Below are 16,167 nucleotides of genomic sequence, written 5' to 3'. Positions count from 1 at the left end.
TTAAAAAGGAACCAGATTTTTTCCTCATTTCCTAGAAAGGTAAATAACAGAAACACACTACAATACTGCAACAACAAAGTGATGCAACCAAAATAAAAAGGTGGGTTTGGTTAACAATTTCACTTTAACAGTTTTTTATTTTGGTGAAGTTTCAGTAGTTCAAAAAGGCTTGAATATACACCGATGGCTCAGAATACATGAAGTTCACAGGGGAGAGAAGGGCAGATTCTCATCTTCCCCATGATGTCTGTTAGAGAGTAGTCAGCATTAATGACACATTCAATCTTCCTGGAGGAAAGCCTGCAAATCCTTGAAGAGCAAGATGAGGAAAATAAGGGGATATTAAAATTCACTGATGTGACTCAGATCCCATCTCATGATACTGGCATTCAATATTTAATTATTCAACACACACTAAAGCATTTGGGACACATCTGAATCAGCAGCTCACTAAGCCCCAAAGGCATGAAAAAGCAGAGACTTGCACTCAAACAGTGAAAAATCCAGCTTTGTCCAAAGGCTGGCACAGTTTGTGTTTGAACTGATCTTTTTCCTTACTTGCTGGTCTCAAGTGTCAACAGGTCCCTGATACATGATCAGTTATATCCTACTGGACTATTCTGGGGACACTCAAGGATAGAAGATCAGGAATCACATGCAAAGTCACAAGAACTCACAGAGCTGCAGTGTAACATCTTGGAAGTGACTGAACACAGACAGGTTTAATGGTCTACCCTAATGCAGTTAATGGAAGCAATCCAACTGGAAGAAAAACTAAAATAAATAAATAAAGGAAAGAGATCTAAAGGATCTCTCACATCACTGCCTCAGCCTGAAATACAAATCCAGTACATGCTGTACACGACTTGTTTTTGCAGCAAGAGACAGCTTTCATGTATCCAAAGCTCATTATTAGAAGATCAAGGTACAACTTAACTACAAAGCTGTCTGAAACACTCAGTATCAAGGCACAGGCATTATTTACAAAGCAAACACATTCCCTGTACAAAGATAGCCTTTAAAAGCACACAATGTAAATGCAATTAAATACTGCAATCAAAAATGAAAATATATTAGAAGTGCACACAAACGTCTGCAGTCTCCAGTTGTCTGCAACAGAACACTGAGGCTCCAAAGGATATAAAGCAAATACATTTGCATCCTAAGACTGTGTATAATTCAAATATCATAATACATGCAAAGCCCTAGGACTACAACCCACTTACACCTACTCCTACTTCCTGGCAGCCATTAACACACATGATTAATGTTCTGTTAATCACCGATCTTACACACCAGGTTAATCCCTTAAAAATCAAAAAGTACAACTGCATAGTTCCACCCATTTCAAGCAATTGTGACAAATCTGCAGATAACTTAAAAGGCCTCCTGAATTTCTGAAGGACAGAAAATCAACAGTCTGAAACAGTTATACCAAATTTCACCATTTCTTGCTGGCCAAATATAATGCCAGAAATCCACCTTCCATTTTAATTCCTATGTCAAAATACAACAGCAGCAAAAAAGTTAGAGGTTTAGCAAATTAAAACATCAAAACTCAGCAAGTAGTTCATTGATAAGTTCTGATCTAGGCAGCAGTATTAAAAAAAAAAAGAAAGAAAAAAAAAAAGAAAGGGAAAAACAAAACCAAAAACCAGGTCTCTGCAAGGTAATCCCACCAAAGAACATAATAATGTGACCCATAAGGGGCTACAGTTTTACACAAACTGGTGTTTGTGCATAAAAAACCAGAAGCTTTGCTACTATCAATCCCCAGCATCCCAAAACAAACTAGAAATTGTTCTCTTATTTCAGGAGAGAGTTGCAGAAGGCACTGAGTAATCCCAGACCCTGCATGTAATTTTTTGTTTTTTTAAGAAAATACACAAAAATTATCATCAAGACATTATCACTGAATGGAAGCAAAATGGGACAACAGTGAAGAGGAAGAAGCAGTAACAAACCATAACGATTAAACCACAAAACACACAGAAGATGTAACTGGAAAAAGGCCAATGATATTAACTACAAGCAAAGATTTCTAAGATAACAGGAAAACAAGCTATCAGATCTACCTAGATTAATGCTACATGGCTGTACCACTTGCAGGTTCATGTGGCTCCTGCCCTCCACACCCATAACTCAGTTAGTCTGTGGGTGAAACAAGACCAAAGACAACAGAAGGCTGATTAGACTGAAATTAAAATTAAGCATTCAGCACTCGGGCCACAGAAATACTCATCTAACCTTAATCCTGCCTCCCAGCTCACATCGCTTTCTGGTTTTCTGATATGTACCAAATTATAACCAGCCAGCATTTTTTAATTTGTTGTTTTGTCCAGATGATTCTGTTACAGTGTGCTTTTATTATCTCTTACTGATATTAAAGGCTTTAAAATGGGTGTCATTATTATCTGAGCTGATTTACTTTGAAGTAGGAAAAAAAATCATTAATCCTGTATGTGAGGATCACCCCTAATATCTTTTCCTACAAGCTGTTTTAGACATACATATAGTGCCTTTCTGCTCCTTGGTACCAATTTAAATGAGATAGGATCAGGGAATTCATTTCAGACACAGTCTCTTTATTAAACTCCTCCAAATTCAATTTGTTATCAACAGGTCTCGATGCCACACTGTTCTTCCAATAGCTCATCTGTAATTTTTTCAAGGGCTGCAGTCACTAAGCCTTACTTTTATTAACCAGGGGAAAAACTCCAAAGATATCCAGTTTAAGGCAATACCTGATCACTGTCCTCTCTTGTGGTTTTTTCAATTTAAAAGTTACATCCCTTTTCCACAATGCTTTTATGCATCTTAAGCTTTTCTACACAACCAGTGAAAATCCAATGACAACACCAAATTTTCTGCCTTTCTAACGCTTCCTGCCTGCTTCCAATATTAGATTGAGCACACAAAAACTGTTCCACAGATGTATTTTCCTCCAACTCCTTCATTACACCGTGAACTTCAATTCAGCCTCTGCCTGTTTCTATTATTCAAAAAACATTTCTAATGAAAAAAAATCCAGGGAGTTCACTTATATCTTTCTAAACACTTCAGTTAGTTGAGTTTCACAAAGTATTTGATGTGTGAGAGGATACATCACTACAGAACTGTACTCTCATCATCAGACCATCAGGTACATTTATAATGCTTATTTTTCAAGCAGCAGTTATCTGTAAGGCTTGAAGAAAAAAATAACACAGAACACCTCTGCCAGATCTGGAGTTTAGCTGTGACAGATGAGCATTTTTAACTCATGGTGGAAAAGAAAATTAATTCCAGAGGTTTAGGACATGAAATATAACAGTGTACCTGAAAAAAACCCCTAAACATCAAAAGTATTATGCAAAGAATTTAGGAAGAAAGGCTGATTATATACTCTGCCCATCTCCAATTTTGCAAGAACACCAGCTACAAAGCTGATCATGTTCAAGCTGTCTGACCCTTCTTACTCCACTTTATTTTCAAAGACCAAGATACCACATGTTAAAATATAGCTGGAGCAAAAACTGGGGAAAATAATGCCTTTCTTTTTGATTGTTCTCTCCAGCATTCAAGTTTCCATTCTGCTGGGTTTGGTTGGGTTTTTTCATCCAAGAAAAGCAAAAGAATGAAAGTTTACAGTATTTTAAGGAAGTATTTTAATTTCAGTCTTGCACTCTGGGCAATGTGTTTTAGAAGTACCAAATGTTCAACAGCAACACCCAATTCTATCTTCATTCAATCAGCCACTACTAGTTTATAAACTGATAGGAAATGGAAGGTAGTCAATATCAAAACTAATCAATTATAATAGCTATTCTTGCCTGGGTTTCAACTCTACTTATGAGCAGGGCAATCAACTTCAAAACTGTAATTAGTTCTGGGGTTACTGTGGTTCATCCCTACAAACAGGGGGAACTGTTGAAACCGAAGTAGTTTAATAAATTTCCCTACATACAAATATTCACAGGTCTGAAGTTTTACAAAATTTTATCACAACAAACCTAACTACTCGTTTCCTTAGAGTGAATTTTTTACAGACTTCAAACTTTTCCCAAATCTTAAAAACCAGGGTGATAAAAACTTAGTAAGATTTGAAACAATCTTTAAAGAAGGGGGAGTGGAAGCTCATGGGAAGCACTACAATGCTCTCTCTGAGATACATGTTGAGCTTAAAACAAAAAGAAGGAATGAAGATTTCAGTCAATATTATCTGCATGAAGATAGAGACTGGGGAGAGCTGATTATTTTGATATTTGCTTCCATTGTGTCAAGCACCACAGCTTCCAACAACAACTCAGAGCTGAAACGCAGCATCAGTTCCTCTCCTTTTAGACTGAGAGGCTTTCTCTGGATAACCTGCTATGTCAGACAGCAAAAACACACCAACCAAACAAAAACCCCAAAACAAACAAAAAATAAAAAGGAAAAGTCTTCATTCTTCCTCCTGTCTAAACAGAGCCATTCTCAGCAGCAGGACCCTTCACAGAAAAGCAAATAAACCCATCACATTAAATACTTCAGAGGAATTATGGATCTCTCTTTCTTGCAAAAAAAAAACCCTGCTGCCATTTCTCTGGCTAAATCGTTATATGCTATATTTAATCCACACAGAGGCCTTTACAGAACACTACCTGCCACCGGGCCAGGTTTGTTCACCCCTGCCTGAAACATTGCCACAACGATACAAAATTGCAAGATTTGGAGATTCTGGTGGAAGTATCCCGAGTAATTACACTCGCCAGCTTCAAGGCAGAATTTAACTTGGGTACTGAAGTTTGCACCAATGTTTCTCAGGGTAAAAGCACCCCGATGTGCTACTGAAAGCGGTCTGAAACTCAAGTTTCCATCTGTGATCCAGGGCTCCTCCCACCAGCAGCGGGCTCAGAGGATGCCTAAACCGAACCGAAGAAAAGAGAGTTACTGACAGCATTCCCCAGGCCTGGCTTCCTCTGGAGACCTCGAATACAAGCACTGTCTGAAACTGAGACTAATTAGCCTACAAATGCTGAAGGAAAAGCAGCTAACAGACACACTGCTGAGAGACCCACATCTTCCCCCTCTCACCACAGCAGGAGCTCTCACCAAAATAGGATCTGAAGGACACATCCCAGGGACGCACCTACGGCCCCATCTCCATGAGCTGTTTCTCTGGAGCTCAGTCCAGAACTGACCGGGCTTCAGAGCAATTATTTAGGGGTCTTGCAAAATCAGACAGAGTTTCTGCAGGGCCATAAATTCTAGGGGGATCAATCTGCATGGAAAGGTACATTACACAGATCCTTCCTGCAGCAGCTGTTTTCAGAAGCTGAGAGAAGCTATTTATAGAGTGCCACTTGATTGCCAGCTCACATGAAACTAAAACACTGAGTAAATAGGAAACAGCAATTAGTTCTCAGATGTCTTCCCCCAAAACATGGTCACCAACAATATTTCTGATATTTTATACAGCAGCACAACACAACCATCCCAGTGAAGGGCTCATTATGCAAGTACCATCCACACAGACACACCTTCCTCCCAACTGCATTGTTAGTCATGGACTTGCTATAAAGCTTTTCCTTTGATTTGGAAGCTGAAAAAGTGCAGCCAACACTTTTAATAATAATAAACTACTTCATTTTGTACCAGTATCCACAACTGGTAAAAGAAATTTGCCCAAACAAAAGCCAAAAAATGCATATCGACAGTACCTCAAGTATCCCAATACTATTCCTCAGTTAAAATGAAATTCCTGTCCTCCATGTGTTCTGTCTGCCAGACTGTTGAAACACTACTAAAAAAAAGAAATTATAAATAGGAGGAAGCCTCACTTCCCACGCAGATCAGATCAGCAGTGATCAACAACCAGTGGCACCCACCTGACCACTGCAGTCTTGACCAGAGGACAAAGCTCCTACACAGAGCTGTGAAGTCTGAATGAGAAAAGACCCACACCTACACAGCCCTGCACACAAAACAGCCCAACAACAGAGGCCTCTCTCTGGGAAATCTGCTCCTGAACGACCACACCTGACCAGCTGTCAAATTAATGGGTTTATTAAGGCCATAAACGGCACTTGGGGTAAAAGTGCAGTGGCTCCACAAGACAAGCACACCCTGGTGAAAAGCAGGAGTCAGTAAGGACTGAGCATGTCTTGCCACCACCAATACACATCTCAACACCAATTCAGTGGCAAGGCTCTCCCAGGTCCTATTTGTTCAAGGCTCTAAAGCAGCTGAACTCGTTTAGGTGCCTTAACCAAGGCACCAGAGTTGGTTGTTTTTTTTAACTCAAGTTATGTGCGTTTTATTGGAGCAGCACCCAGAAAAGACATCATCGTAAGTCTGGAAAGATGATTTCTGCTCTTCAAATCTTAGCACTTCAACTCTCAGAGACACGACCATAAAAAAGCAAAAAAAAAGCAAAAAAAGAAAAAAAAAAAGAAAAAAAAAAAAAAAAAGAAAAGTATTTTTTTTTAAAAAAGGTTCTGCTTCAGAATCTGCACACTACAGTCCTAATTTTAACACTGAGCTTATCTGCTCCAACTGGAACAGACAAAAAGAAAAACAAAAATCCATTCAGAAGGATTGATCACTGAAAGTTAGAACAATCCTCAGCTAAGGCTTGGCCAAGCACAGCTAGAGACATAACCAAAATCAAAAGCAGTTCTCAACCTTTTTTATTTTTTTTCAAATTTTAGAACTCAAAATTTATTTCAAAGAGACTTGAGCGCTGTACACACACAGCTCCCCCTGCAACCGATAGAAACCTATCAGGAATACCCTTGATTTCCTCGATTAACCTTTTGTGGACTACTGAATGCTCAGGGAGTACAGACAGAAAACTCCCGAGTTCGGCTCGGTAATGTGATATCCCAGCTTAAATTCCACCAGGAAAAAACCCAAACGACAGACCATTTACCACCGAGCACAGCCGGGAAAGCCTGGGAGGCACAGAGCGACACTCGTTTTACAACGCTGTAAATCAAGCTCCATCTCGAGTACTCGAGGTTTCCACTCCAAGGCAGGAATTGTTTCGCCACACGAGCACAAAAGAACGCGTTCCCGACCCACCGAGCCATCCACCCTGTAGAGATACCCCCCAAACCCACAGGGCCACTACGACGGATCGCCACACCTCCAAAAAACACGTGAATAAACACCGGGCTTTAAAAATATTTTTTGGTAACGCTTTTCACACAACCTGCGCCATGACAAAGAATATCGACGGCTCCTTCACACCACGGAAACCTCCCCGCGGCCTCGGAAACTAAAAGTGGCGCTGGCTTTAACTTGGAAAGTGGAAATACCTGGCTTGGGCGTGGAGCCGAGGGCAGCCCGGGGCTCCTGGGGACACAAAGGGCGGGCGGATCGAGCGTTCCAGCGCCCCGGCTTCCCCCGGAGCCCCGGGAACACCCCGAGGGCGCCGGGACAGCGGCCGCGCCATGATCCCGGGGGCGCTTACGTGCTTTGTTCGCAGCCTCCGGCAGCTCGGCCGCCGGTAAATGCGGACCCTGCCCGGCCCCGGGCACAGAACGCCGACACCGGCGCTATTTCGAGCCGCCGCCCAACTTCCCGGCTGTGTCTCGGCGTGCAACAGTTCCTCCGGGAGGCGAGGGCGGCGGGCGAGAGGAGCCGCGCACCGAGACACCGGGGGGTCCTGGCGGGCCGCGGGAGCGCGCAGGGACGCGGCCGGGGGGTCCTGGAGCAGCCCGGAGGGCGCGGAGGGCCGGCGGGGGGATTTGGAGAAGGTGTCGCCGCCCCACGCGGGGCACAGGAAACTTCGGAGCTGCGGGACAGCGCGGCCGAGCGGGGGAGCGGCGGCGCCTGGAAGGGGCTCCGGGCCCCCTGCTCGCTTGGTGGAGCGCCAAGGACGGCCGGACCTCGCCCGCACCACCCCGCCCCGCCCCGCCCGTCCTTACCGAGGTAGTGCCGGCGCAGCAATCCGGGCTCCTCCAGCCCCAGGGTCCGCTTCCGCACGTCCCACAGCAGGTGTGGGCAGCGCCCGCGGGACATGGCCCCGCGCGGGCGGGAAGGGCGCGCGCCGAGCCGGGGGGATGCGCCGGGACCGCCCGGGCGCGCGCGATCACCATGGGAACCGCCAAGCGGGCCCCGCGCGCGCGCCCCGCGCCCGCCTCGCACCGAGGCACCGACCGCGAGCCAGAGGCGCGGCGGGTCCGGGCCACGCCCACCGCGCACGGGGCCGCGCCCACCCCGGCCGGGGGACACGCCCACCCCGGCCGCGGGCGACACGCCCATCGGCAGGACGGGGGGGCACGGGGGCCCGAGACTAGCGGGAGTCTCGCGCGAGCCGGTGACGTCGCCCCTCCCCGACTGAGGGGAGGACCCTTCGTGGGCGAGGAGGGTGACGTCAGCGCGCTCGGCTCCGCCGGGTACAAGCCGGCCCTCTGCAGTGAAGCGGCGTGAAGCCGCCATGCGGCCATCTTGGCTTTGGGCTCATTATTCGCAGCGCAGGGTCCCCCGCGGCGGCCATCTTGAGGGGGGAGCGAAGCAGCGGCGGCCATCTCTGAGCCGGGTGCCCGTGCCCTTCCCGCTGGCGCGAGCGCGCCAGCTCTCGCCATGGGGCGGGCAGCGCCAATAGGGCCGCGCTCGCCTCCCCGCCCCGCCCCTTGCGGCAGTGACCAATCAGAGCCCCGGCTCCCGGTGGGCAGGTCCGGCGGGCGGGACGTGGGCGGAGGAAGGACGGACGGACGGACAGACGGACCGGGGCCTCCGCGCAGTGCCCGCTCGCCCCTCGGTGCCCGCTCACCCCGTCCCTCGCCATGGCGGGCGCCGTCGCGGGGCTCCGCGCCTCCTACCACCGCATGCTCGACCGCATCGAGCTGATGCTGCCGCCGCGGTTCCGGCCCTTCTACAACCACCCCGCGGGTAATGGGCGCGGGTCACCTTGGCCCCCGGGTGGGGAGGGCGGAGCGGGGATGCGTTCCCTCCGGGTGGGGGGCGGGATCGCGGCGGCAGGAACGCGGTCAGGGTGGTTTGGCACGGGAAATGGGCCCTGCAGCGGAGTCCTGCTCCGTAGCGGGGCATTTATTGTGTTTGTGAAGGGAGGACAGGCTAAGCGGGCCCGGCACGGGCGGTTCCGGGGTGGATGCGCTGCTGACACTGTCACGGTACCGCGGGGGGCATGCAGGGATCGCGGGGGCTGCCCAGGCCGTGGCATGGGGTTAAAGGGGCCTGGAGGGCTCGGCAGCCGCTTCTTTATAGATCATGTGCTGGAAAAATCATAGAAATGGTTTGGTTGGAAGCGATATTAAAGATCATCCAGTTCCACCCCTCGGAGGGGCCACGGGTGGGAGCAACCCCGCCGGAGCAGGTTACTCGCTTCCCCATCGAGCCTGGCCTTGGACACTTCCAGGGATGGGGGAGAGCGCTGCCGGGGTTTCTGATCTTGAAATGTGCCCTGGTGAAGGCAGGCAGCCTTTGGTTTTGTTTCCTTTCTGCCGAATCCCACGCTCCTACCAAAGGCAACTCGTGCCCTTGGTGAATTGGCTGGAGGACTGCTGTGGTTAAAGAATGAGCTCCCCTCACCTGACCTGCAGTTTACCTTTACAAACGGGGCGGGAGGGGTTGTGGTATTAGGGAGAAACCTCTTGTAAAATGATCTCGTTCTGTGCCATCTACGTGGTGTTTGTCCTGTAAACAAATGGCGTCGGTGGTTAAAACGAGCGCCCGATAAAAGCCTGGCATTCCATAGGCTGTGTCCCCGCTGTTTTGTGTCAGTGTCACAGGCATCCTTGACTCTTCACCTAGCAGGAATATGCACTGTGAAGGTGGACTTCGGTTTGCAGTCAGTTGCTCTATCCTCTCACAATGGCCCTTTCTTGGTAGGAAAAGTGCTGCTCTAAAGAAATCACAAAGAGTGAAAAGTGCAGTTCTCAAAAGGTTTGATTTGTACTGAATTCACCAGACTAATATATTTAACAGTAATGTATTGTTTTTACATATAAAGAGACAGTGTGTTCAACACTGAGAGACACATTCCACCACTATGAAATGTGGCAGCTTCCAGATGCTTTTAGTGGCTACAGGGCACAGCAGGTACTGGGAAGATCCATGTTCCTTCTTCAACAGAGCTGTAGTGGTGATTGGAGAACATTTTGGAGGTTCTCCTGCAGAGCTTTTCCCTTCACAAAACTACCTGTGGTCATCACCATAATATTGTAATTAATAAATCCATTTTTAGGGATTCTGTGTGTGTATATATATATAGATAGATATATGTTTTATGTATACACACATATCTGTCATACTGATGGTGTAAGTGAGAAAAGCACAAGCAAGTATAGAAACTGAACCCCTGCAACTTCTATTTTAGCCTTGAAGGTGTGTCTTGGAGAAAATTATGCAATAGATGTCACTCTGCAGGAAAAAAAAGTGGGTTAAAAATAAAAGGCTTTCTTTTATCTCCAGTGACATCCAAATCTCTCATCTAAATCAGGAATATAAGTGACAGTGTCATGAAATTATAAATCACTTGTGAGGCATGAAGCACTTTCTGGCATAAAGAAAGCCTCCAGCAAAACAATTAATGCCTGTTAAAAACTGTTTCTTTGGCTGGCATTGCTGGAGGACAGTGGAGGGCCTGGCATGCCAGCTCCCCAGGTTGCCATGGGAAAGCATGGGCTGAGCTTGTGCTCCCTCCCCTTTGGCCTCTCTGGATCACTTTGCCTGGCTAAACTCAAGTTTTCAGCACAATGACTTCTTATATTTAATAAAGTCGTAAGTTCTATAAACTGGTCACACATGTGATATCCAGATTAGCCTCTGGTGTCCCCCTGCTCTCATGTACTGCTGTCATATTGATCCTTGAAAAACTCTGGATGTCAGGAGCTGGAAGAACTCACCCAGGCCGGGTGCTTGCTGGAGTGCCTCCAAGGAGAGGTGTTTGACAGCCTTACCTAGTGACAAACTTGGCTCAGTACCTTCCCTGTCTCCAATTGTTTTTTAAGTTCTCCAGTCAGCCGTTTGAAATGGTTTCCTATTATTAATAAAAAATTAATGTCAGTGTTCTTCAAAATTTCTACTAGCTGTTTAGGGAATGTCACTTTAGTAAATTATACTGACCCCACATCCTCTAGTATTCCAAATCTGAATTTGTGTTTTAGAAGAAGATAAATGTTAGTAATTAAAGCTACTCTGTAAGACTGATTTATTTATAACAAGCTGTATTTGCAGCCTGATACTGACATACCAAGTGAGTGCCTAAGAGAAGAGCAGCTGGAGTTTGTATCTTTAAAGGACAAACATTAAACTACTGTTATTTAATATTCAACAACATTAGACAAAAGGTGATGTGCTTGTAGTTATTAAATGCAGCTTGAAACCTCATCACAAACAGGGTGGGTTAAAAAGGGCTTTATGCAAGGCTGCCAAGCCAGTTTTTGTTTCCCAAGTCGTCGTTTTAAACTGGAGGGTGGTTAAAACTGGAAGTACAAGTAGTTAGTGCAAGGCCTTTTAAAGGCTGAATTGTTAGTGAAGAAATAGCTCTCATAAAAAGCAGGCAGCCCAAATCCTAGTGGTTATTCCTATGTAATATATTACAGTGAAAACTTGGCTCATCTTGCATGTTATCAGAGTGCTGAGCAGGGACCTAAACGTTAATGTTTTTTATGAAATGAGAACAGTGTGCTGTTCCACAGGGGGGCTGGTACTTTGGATTGTGGTCTCTCATTTAAGACTTGGAGCAGAAGCCCCAGATTAATGATTTCTGGCATAGTTGTAGGTGTGGCTTCACAGGGCTTTGTTTTAACCAACCAGCTGCTGTTCTAGCATCACTGAAAATTGTATGTATTTGTAAGAGAGTTGTTTTTCCCCAGGTCCCATGCCATTGGATTTTTCTCCCTTCCTTCCTGACATTTCATCCTCTTCTCCCATAATCTTACTGGTAGATTTTTGGGATGTTTTCCCTATTCCTAGGCCTTTTCTTAACTCTTTCAGTTTTAAATGCATTTTGCCTGCTCTGGTTGCTTAAAGATGGACGTACAAAATCCTATCTGGCTGTTGCAGAAATGTGTGGAGTGATTACACAACTGAAAGTTGATGCACTGAGTTGATGAATTATGAGTATTATGTGCTGAACCTTGTACAGCAATAGAAACTGCTAATATAAACAATTTATTATTAAAAAAATTAAACAACTTTAACTTACTGTGCATATTGAAACAGCCACATCTTGCTAAATAATTTAACTTCTTTTCTTCCATCCTTCTCAGGTCCCAAAACAGTGTTTTTCTGGGCACCTATTATGAAATGGGTAAGTACAATATGCCAGCTGCTGTCTGGGTGTCAAGCTCAGGGCAAGCTGCAGCAACACTGAGCAAGCAAGAGCTTCCCAGCAGATACTGGAGCCTGCAGAAAGATTAGAGGCTCTAATTCCTAATATTTGGAGAGGAACAAAATGAGCCTTAATAACAGATAGCACATGAAGGGGATATAGAGTTGAGAAGATACAGCTTTGTGGAAGAATTGTGCTTTTGACTGTTTCACAAAGGCTTTCTCTTGTGAAACACCAACTTGAGTGTTGCTTAAGGTAGGCATGAGCTGGCATGATGCAAAACTCCTAAAGCGTGTGTTTCTTCTGAGATTTAGGAATTTGAGAAGCATCTTAAGGAAGCCAATTCCTAAGCCTCATAGCCTGAAAGCAGGCTGAAGCACGTCAGAGTGCAAGGTAGTCTTGACATAAAAGACAAAGGCAGCTGCCATTGTGGCTGCCAGTGGTGTTCTGTCTCCTGTGAGGTTCTGCTTTTACCTGGCCACAGCCCTGGGCTGTGTTTGTGCCCAGGTGATGCAAATGCCACCTCCAAATTCAACGTTGCTCCTCCGAGGTGTTGCACTGGTAGGTGACACAAGTGATCTCTAAACCCACAATGGTTTGATGTCTGTGTTTGATAGCAAGCAAGGATGGAACCTGCTCTTACCATTGCCAGCTGCTCTGTAACTTTGCCATTGGGAAACCCAACTTCTTACAGGCCACAGGCAAGGCATTGTGCTCAAAGCTACAGCTTTCTGTGTCACTTGTCTGGACTGGAGCTGCAGGAACCATGGTTAACCTTCCCCTTCCTCAGAGGTTCTCCCTGGAAACACCCTCCTGAGCCTAAGGCAGCTCTTCTGTGCCCAAGGAGTCAGGGAATTAAAAGCATTAAGACTATCTTACTTACGGGGTTTGGTTTTGGTTTGTTTAGGGTTTGGTTTTTTTGTGAACTGGTATAACAGAAACATGAAATTGTATTTCCAGTAGAGGGCAATAACACAACAAACAAACCAAGCAGAGTGCTACTAATGTCAAGTACATCAGCCAAGCTATTCTTCAATTCACCTGCAAGTTTTCTACTTTCACTGAAATTATATTGAAAAAAAGCACTTTTACCCCCTCAGATGAAGCTGAGTGAAGACTCTATTGGGGTAATGTTTATCTTAGCCTGACCTGTGGAAAGAAGGCCCTTATTTAGATAAGCCTCTACTTGTTGCATGAAAACCAGGGTGGGTTTTTTCAGCTGCTTTCTTAAGCAGCTGTGTTTAAAATAACCTTGTCCTTGAATTAATACAAAACCGCCAGTGCGTGGGATTTTACTGTCACCCAGTTGTAGCTGCCATAACTGTGTTCTTTTTCCTGCCACAAGGGATGGAAGTGGATGGTGTCTCCCAGAGTCTAATTGCTCCTAGAATGCATCCCATCTCCTGCACAATGCAGTAGGATAAGCACTGAGCTGTGAAGCAGCCTCCCCTTGTAAAGCTCTTGATCTGTTACAGGAGCCCCTGTCTGAATCACTGAATTTCTCTTTGCAGGGTCTGGTGTGTGCTGGCCTGGCTGACATGGCCAGACCAGCAGAAAAGCTCAGCACAGCACAGTCTGCAGTACTAATGGCCACAGGTAAAGCCACACTTACCCTGTGTTGTCACACAGCACCATCACAATCTTCCACCAGTACTAATCCACTTCTACAGAAAGCCTTAATTTTTAACAGGCTAGCTGTCACTAATTGCTGTTGGGTGATAATTCTGGGACAGACCTTTATTTGTTATTAAATCAGTAAGCATTCTGTAATTATGTAACAGTTTTCTACACCTGTCTTAACTTGCAATTGTTCGGTGCAAGTTGCTACGAGTTAGGACAGGAGTGTCATCCCTTAAGTTACCATGATTGCAGTAAGCTTGAGCTCTTTTACTTCAGATCAAGGAATTTTGAAATCAGTCCAGGATATAGTGACTTTTTTTAGAACAGACTTAAAGGGATTTAAGAATGGTAAGGTAATTACACTAACATAGCTGGAAAGAATTTCCAACTGTTATAAGAAATTGGAAGCAGTGGCACATGGACTACTGCACTGGTGCCTGCCAAGAATTCTCACACTGGTAGAAACAATATTCTGTAATCCTAGAATCATTTAGGTTGGAAAAGACTCTTAAGATCATAACAGTTCAACCATTAACCCAGCACTTCCAAGTCCACCATTAAAATGTGTCTCTGAGTGACACAACTACATGCCTGATAAACACCTCCACGGATGGTACTGCACCACTTCCCTGGGCAGCTTTTTCCAGTGCTTTTCCTGTCTGAAAGGGCTCTCCAGAGTTTATTTTGGTACCTGACACAGTGCTGTGCATTTTTGCATAAGTTCTGCATAATCTCCAGTGTAGTGCAGCAAGCTGGATAGACAGCAAATACCACTACTGTGCAACTGTGCTGGAGAATTAAGGTCTAAGGCTGCTGTAGACTACAGAGGATCTTTGATATTCAGACTATGACTGACCATACTGTAGCTGTTTTAGAAAAAGGCAGTACATACCTGTAGGTGTCCCACTGGCACTTTCCACGGAGAAAAAGGAGTTGTCTAACATGAGGCTGCGAAATTTGTTTACTTCAACTGGCCCATGAATCTGCCTCCAAACTTAGGGTAATATCTGAATATTTAATTGGAAATATCTTTAAATTTTCCCTTTTATTCAACAGGCCTTATTTGGTCACGGTACTCTCTAGTGATTATCCCTAAAAACTGGAGTCTGTTTGCTGTGAACTTCTTTGTTGGCTGTGCTGGTGGCTCCCAGCTTTTCCGAATATGGAGGTATGTGTTAATAAGGGTGCAACTACAGCTAAGCATTAACCAGCAATTTATAAATGCTGCCAGCCTCTCTGTCAGTGCAACAGGCAAGAGGAACTGAACCATTCATGAAACATTACAGAATGTTTCTGCTATGTTGTTAGTTTTACAGTTAGGTCATGGTGAAGCTGTAAATATTTTAGTCTAGCTAAAGCAGCATTGAATCATGTCAGTCCCATCCAGTCAGCTGGATCAAAGGATTTTTAAGCAGAACATTTTAAAAAAATTATTTCTTGAAGGAAACTGGGAGTTTTCTGGCTTCAGTACTGGCCAGGAATGTGGAAAACTTAGGTACTTTGTAACTTCCTACAGAGAATCAAGATACCCTATCCTGAGTTTCCACCCTCAAGTCCACTGTAATTTTAAACCTCCTCTGATGAACAGAATGCTAGGGAAACACTGTTACAGTAACTGGTGTTCTATTCTATTCTTAGCCTGTGCTCTTTCTTTTTTATTCCTATAGGTATAATCAGGAGTTAAAAGCACAAAAGCAGCTGCAGTAAAGAGATGCTTAACCCAACAGGTCAAATCTAGGAACGCACAAACCCATCCCCATGGGACCTAGCTTCACTGATTTTAATTTCTTTTTCCTCTGAGAAAATAAATGAGGAAATTTAAATGTTTAGAGAGCAAATGCTTTCTAAGTGCAAATAACAAAGTGTCTCCACACATTTAAATAAAGGGTAACCTTTTGAAATGAAGGCGGAATTGTTGGTCTTGTATCGTCTCATTAAAGAAACTGGCTGGATTTTGCCTAAAAAGAGTTGCTGAGCCTCACCTTATCTGAGTCCACTGAACAGTGCTGGGAGTCACACAGTCCTGGTGACAGCCAGAGCCTCAGACTGAAGTCATCTTTCCTGTCACAGTCAGGAAACCACCTGGGTGGGGCTTGCCATATTTAAGTAACCAACAGCAGCATTTGCATTTCATTGCTCTTCCTTCCCTGGCAGCATAAGGGTATTTATTTGTTTCAGCTTCAGCTGTGTGTGTGTCTTCATTTGTTCCCCAGCCACTGCTGTCCTGAACAAAGGGACAGCAAACAAATGGTGTTTTAGCTTCCTTCACAACTCCAGGCAGA

General features: G+C 45.1%; 2 protein-coding genes across 3 annotated transcripts in view; one reads left to right on the top strand and one right to left on the bottom strand.

Moving 5' to 3' along the window:
• DCAF6 (DDB1 and CUL4 associated factor 6) overlaps positions 1 to 8,175 on the bottom strand; it is a 74,875-nt gene extending 66,700 nt beyond the window's left edge. Inside the window, exon 1 of one of the 2 annotated variants that reach the window (XM_063419247.1) lies at positions 7,893 to 8,175. In XM_063419247.1, the coding sequence (XP_063275317.1) occupies positions 7,893 to 7,986 (94 nt within the window). In that variant the 5' untranslated portion in view covers positions 7,987 to 8,175. The remainder of the gene's footprint in view (positions 1 to 7,892) is intronic. The other variant, XM_063419248.1, reaches the window with a different exon arrangement.
• Positions 8,176 to 8,637: 462 nt separating this feature from the next.
• Positions 8,638 to 15,790, top strand: MPC2 (mitochondrial pyruvate carrier 2). The gene is made up of 5 exons (XM_063419252.1): positions 8,638 to 8,859; positions 12,204 to 12,244; positions 13,777 to 13,861; positions 14,942 to 15,053; positions 15,553 to 15,790. Exons 1-5 carry the CDS (start codon positions 8,754 to 8,756, stop codon positions 15,590 to 15,592), a joined length of 384 nt encoding a protein of 127 aa, XP_063275322.1. The 5' UTR covers positions 8,638 to 8,753; the 3' UTR covers positions 15,593 to 15,790.
• Positions 15,791 to 16,167: the final 377 nt, after the last annotated feature.

Source organism: Prinia subflava, chromosome 25 (assembly GCF_021018805.1).
Source record: "Prinia subflava isolate CZ2003 ecotype Zambia chromosome 25, Cam_Psub_1.2, whole genome shotgun sequence".
Classification (NCBI taxonomy): domain Eukaryota; kingdom Metazoa; phylum Chordata; class Aves; order Passeriformes; family Cisticolidae; genus Prinia; species Prinia subflava.
Note: the sequence above shows the minus strand (reverse complement) of the source record. Positions and strands in the feature narration are given on the sequence as shown.

Excerpts from the sequence above, each read along its gene's own strand:
- MPC2 (XM_063419252.1), top strand. The coding sequence starts at position 8,754 with ATGGCGGGCGCCGTCGCGGGGCTCCGCGCCTCCTACCACCGCATGCTC. Across the intron at positions 13,862-14,941 it reads TGCAGTACTAATGGCCACAG|GCCTTATTTGGTCACGGTAC; the intron begins GTAAAGCCACAC and ends TTTATTCAACAG. Across the intron at positions 15,054-15,552 it reads CAGCTTTTCCGAATATGGAG|GTATAATCAGGAGTTAAAAG; the intron begins GTATGTGTTAAT and ends TTATTCCTATAG.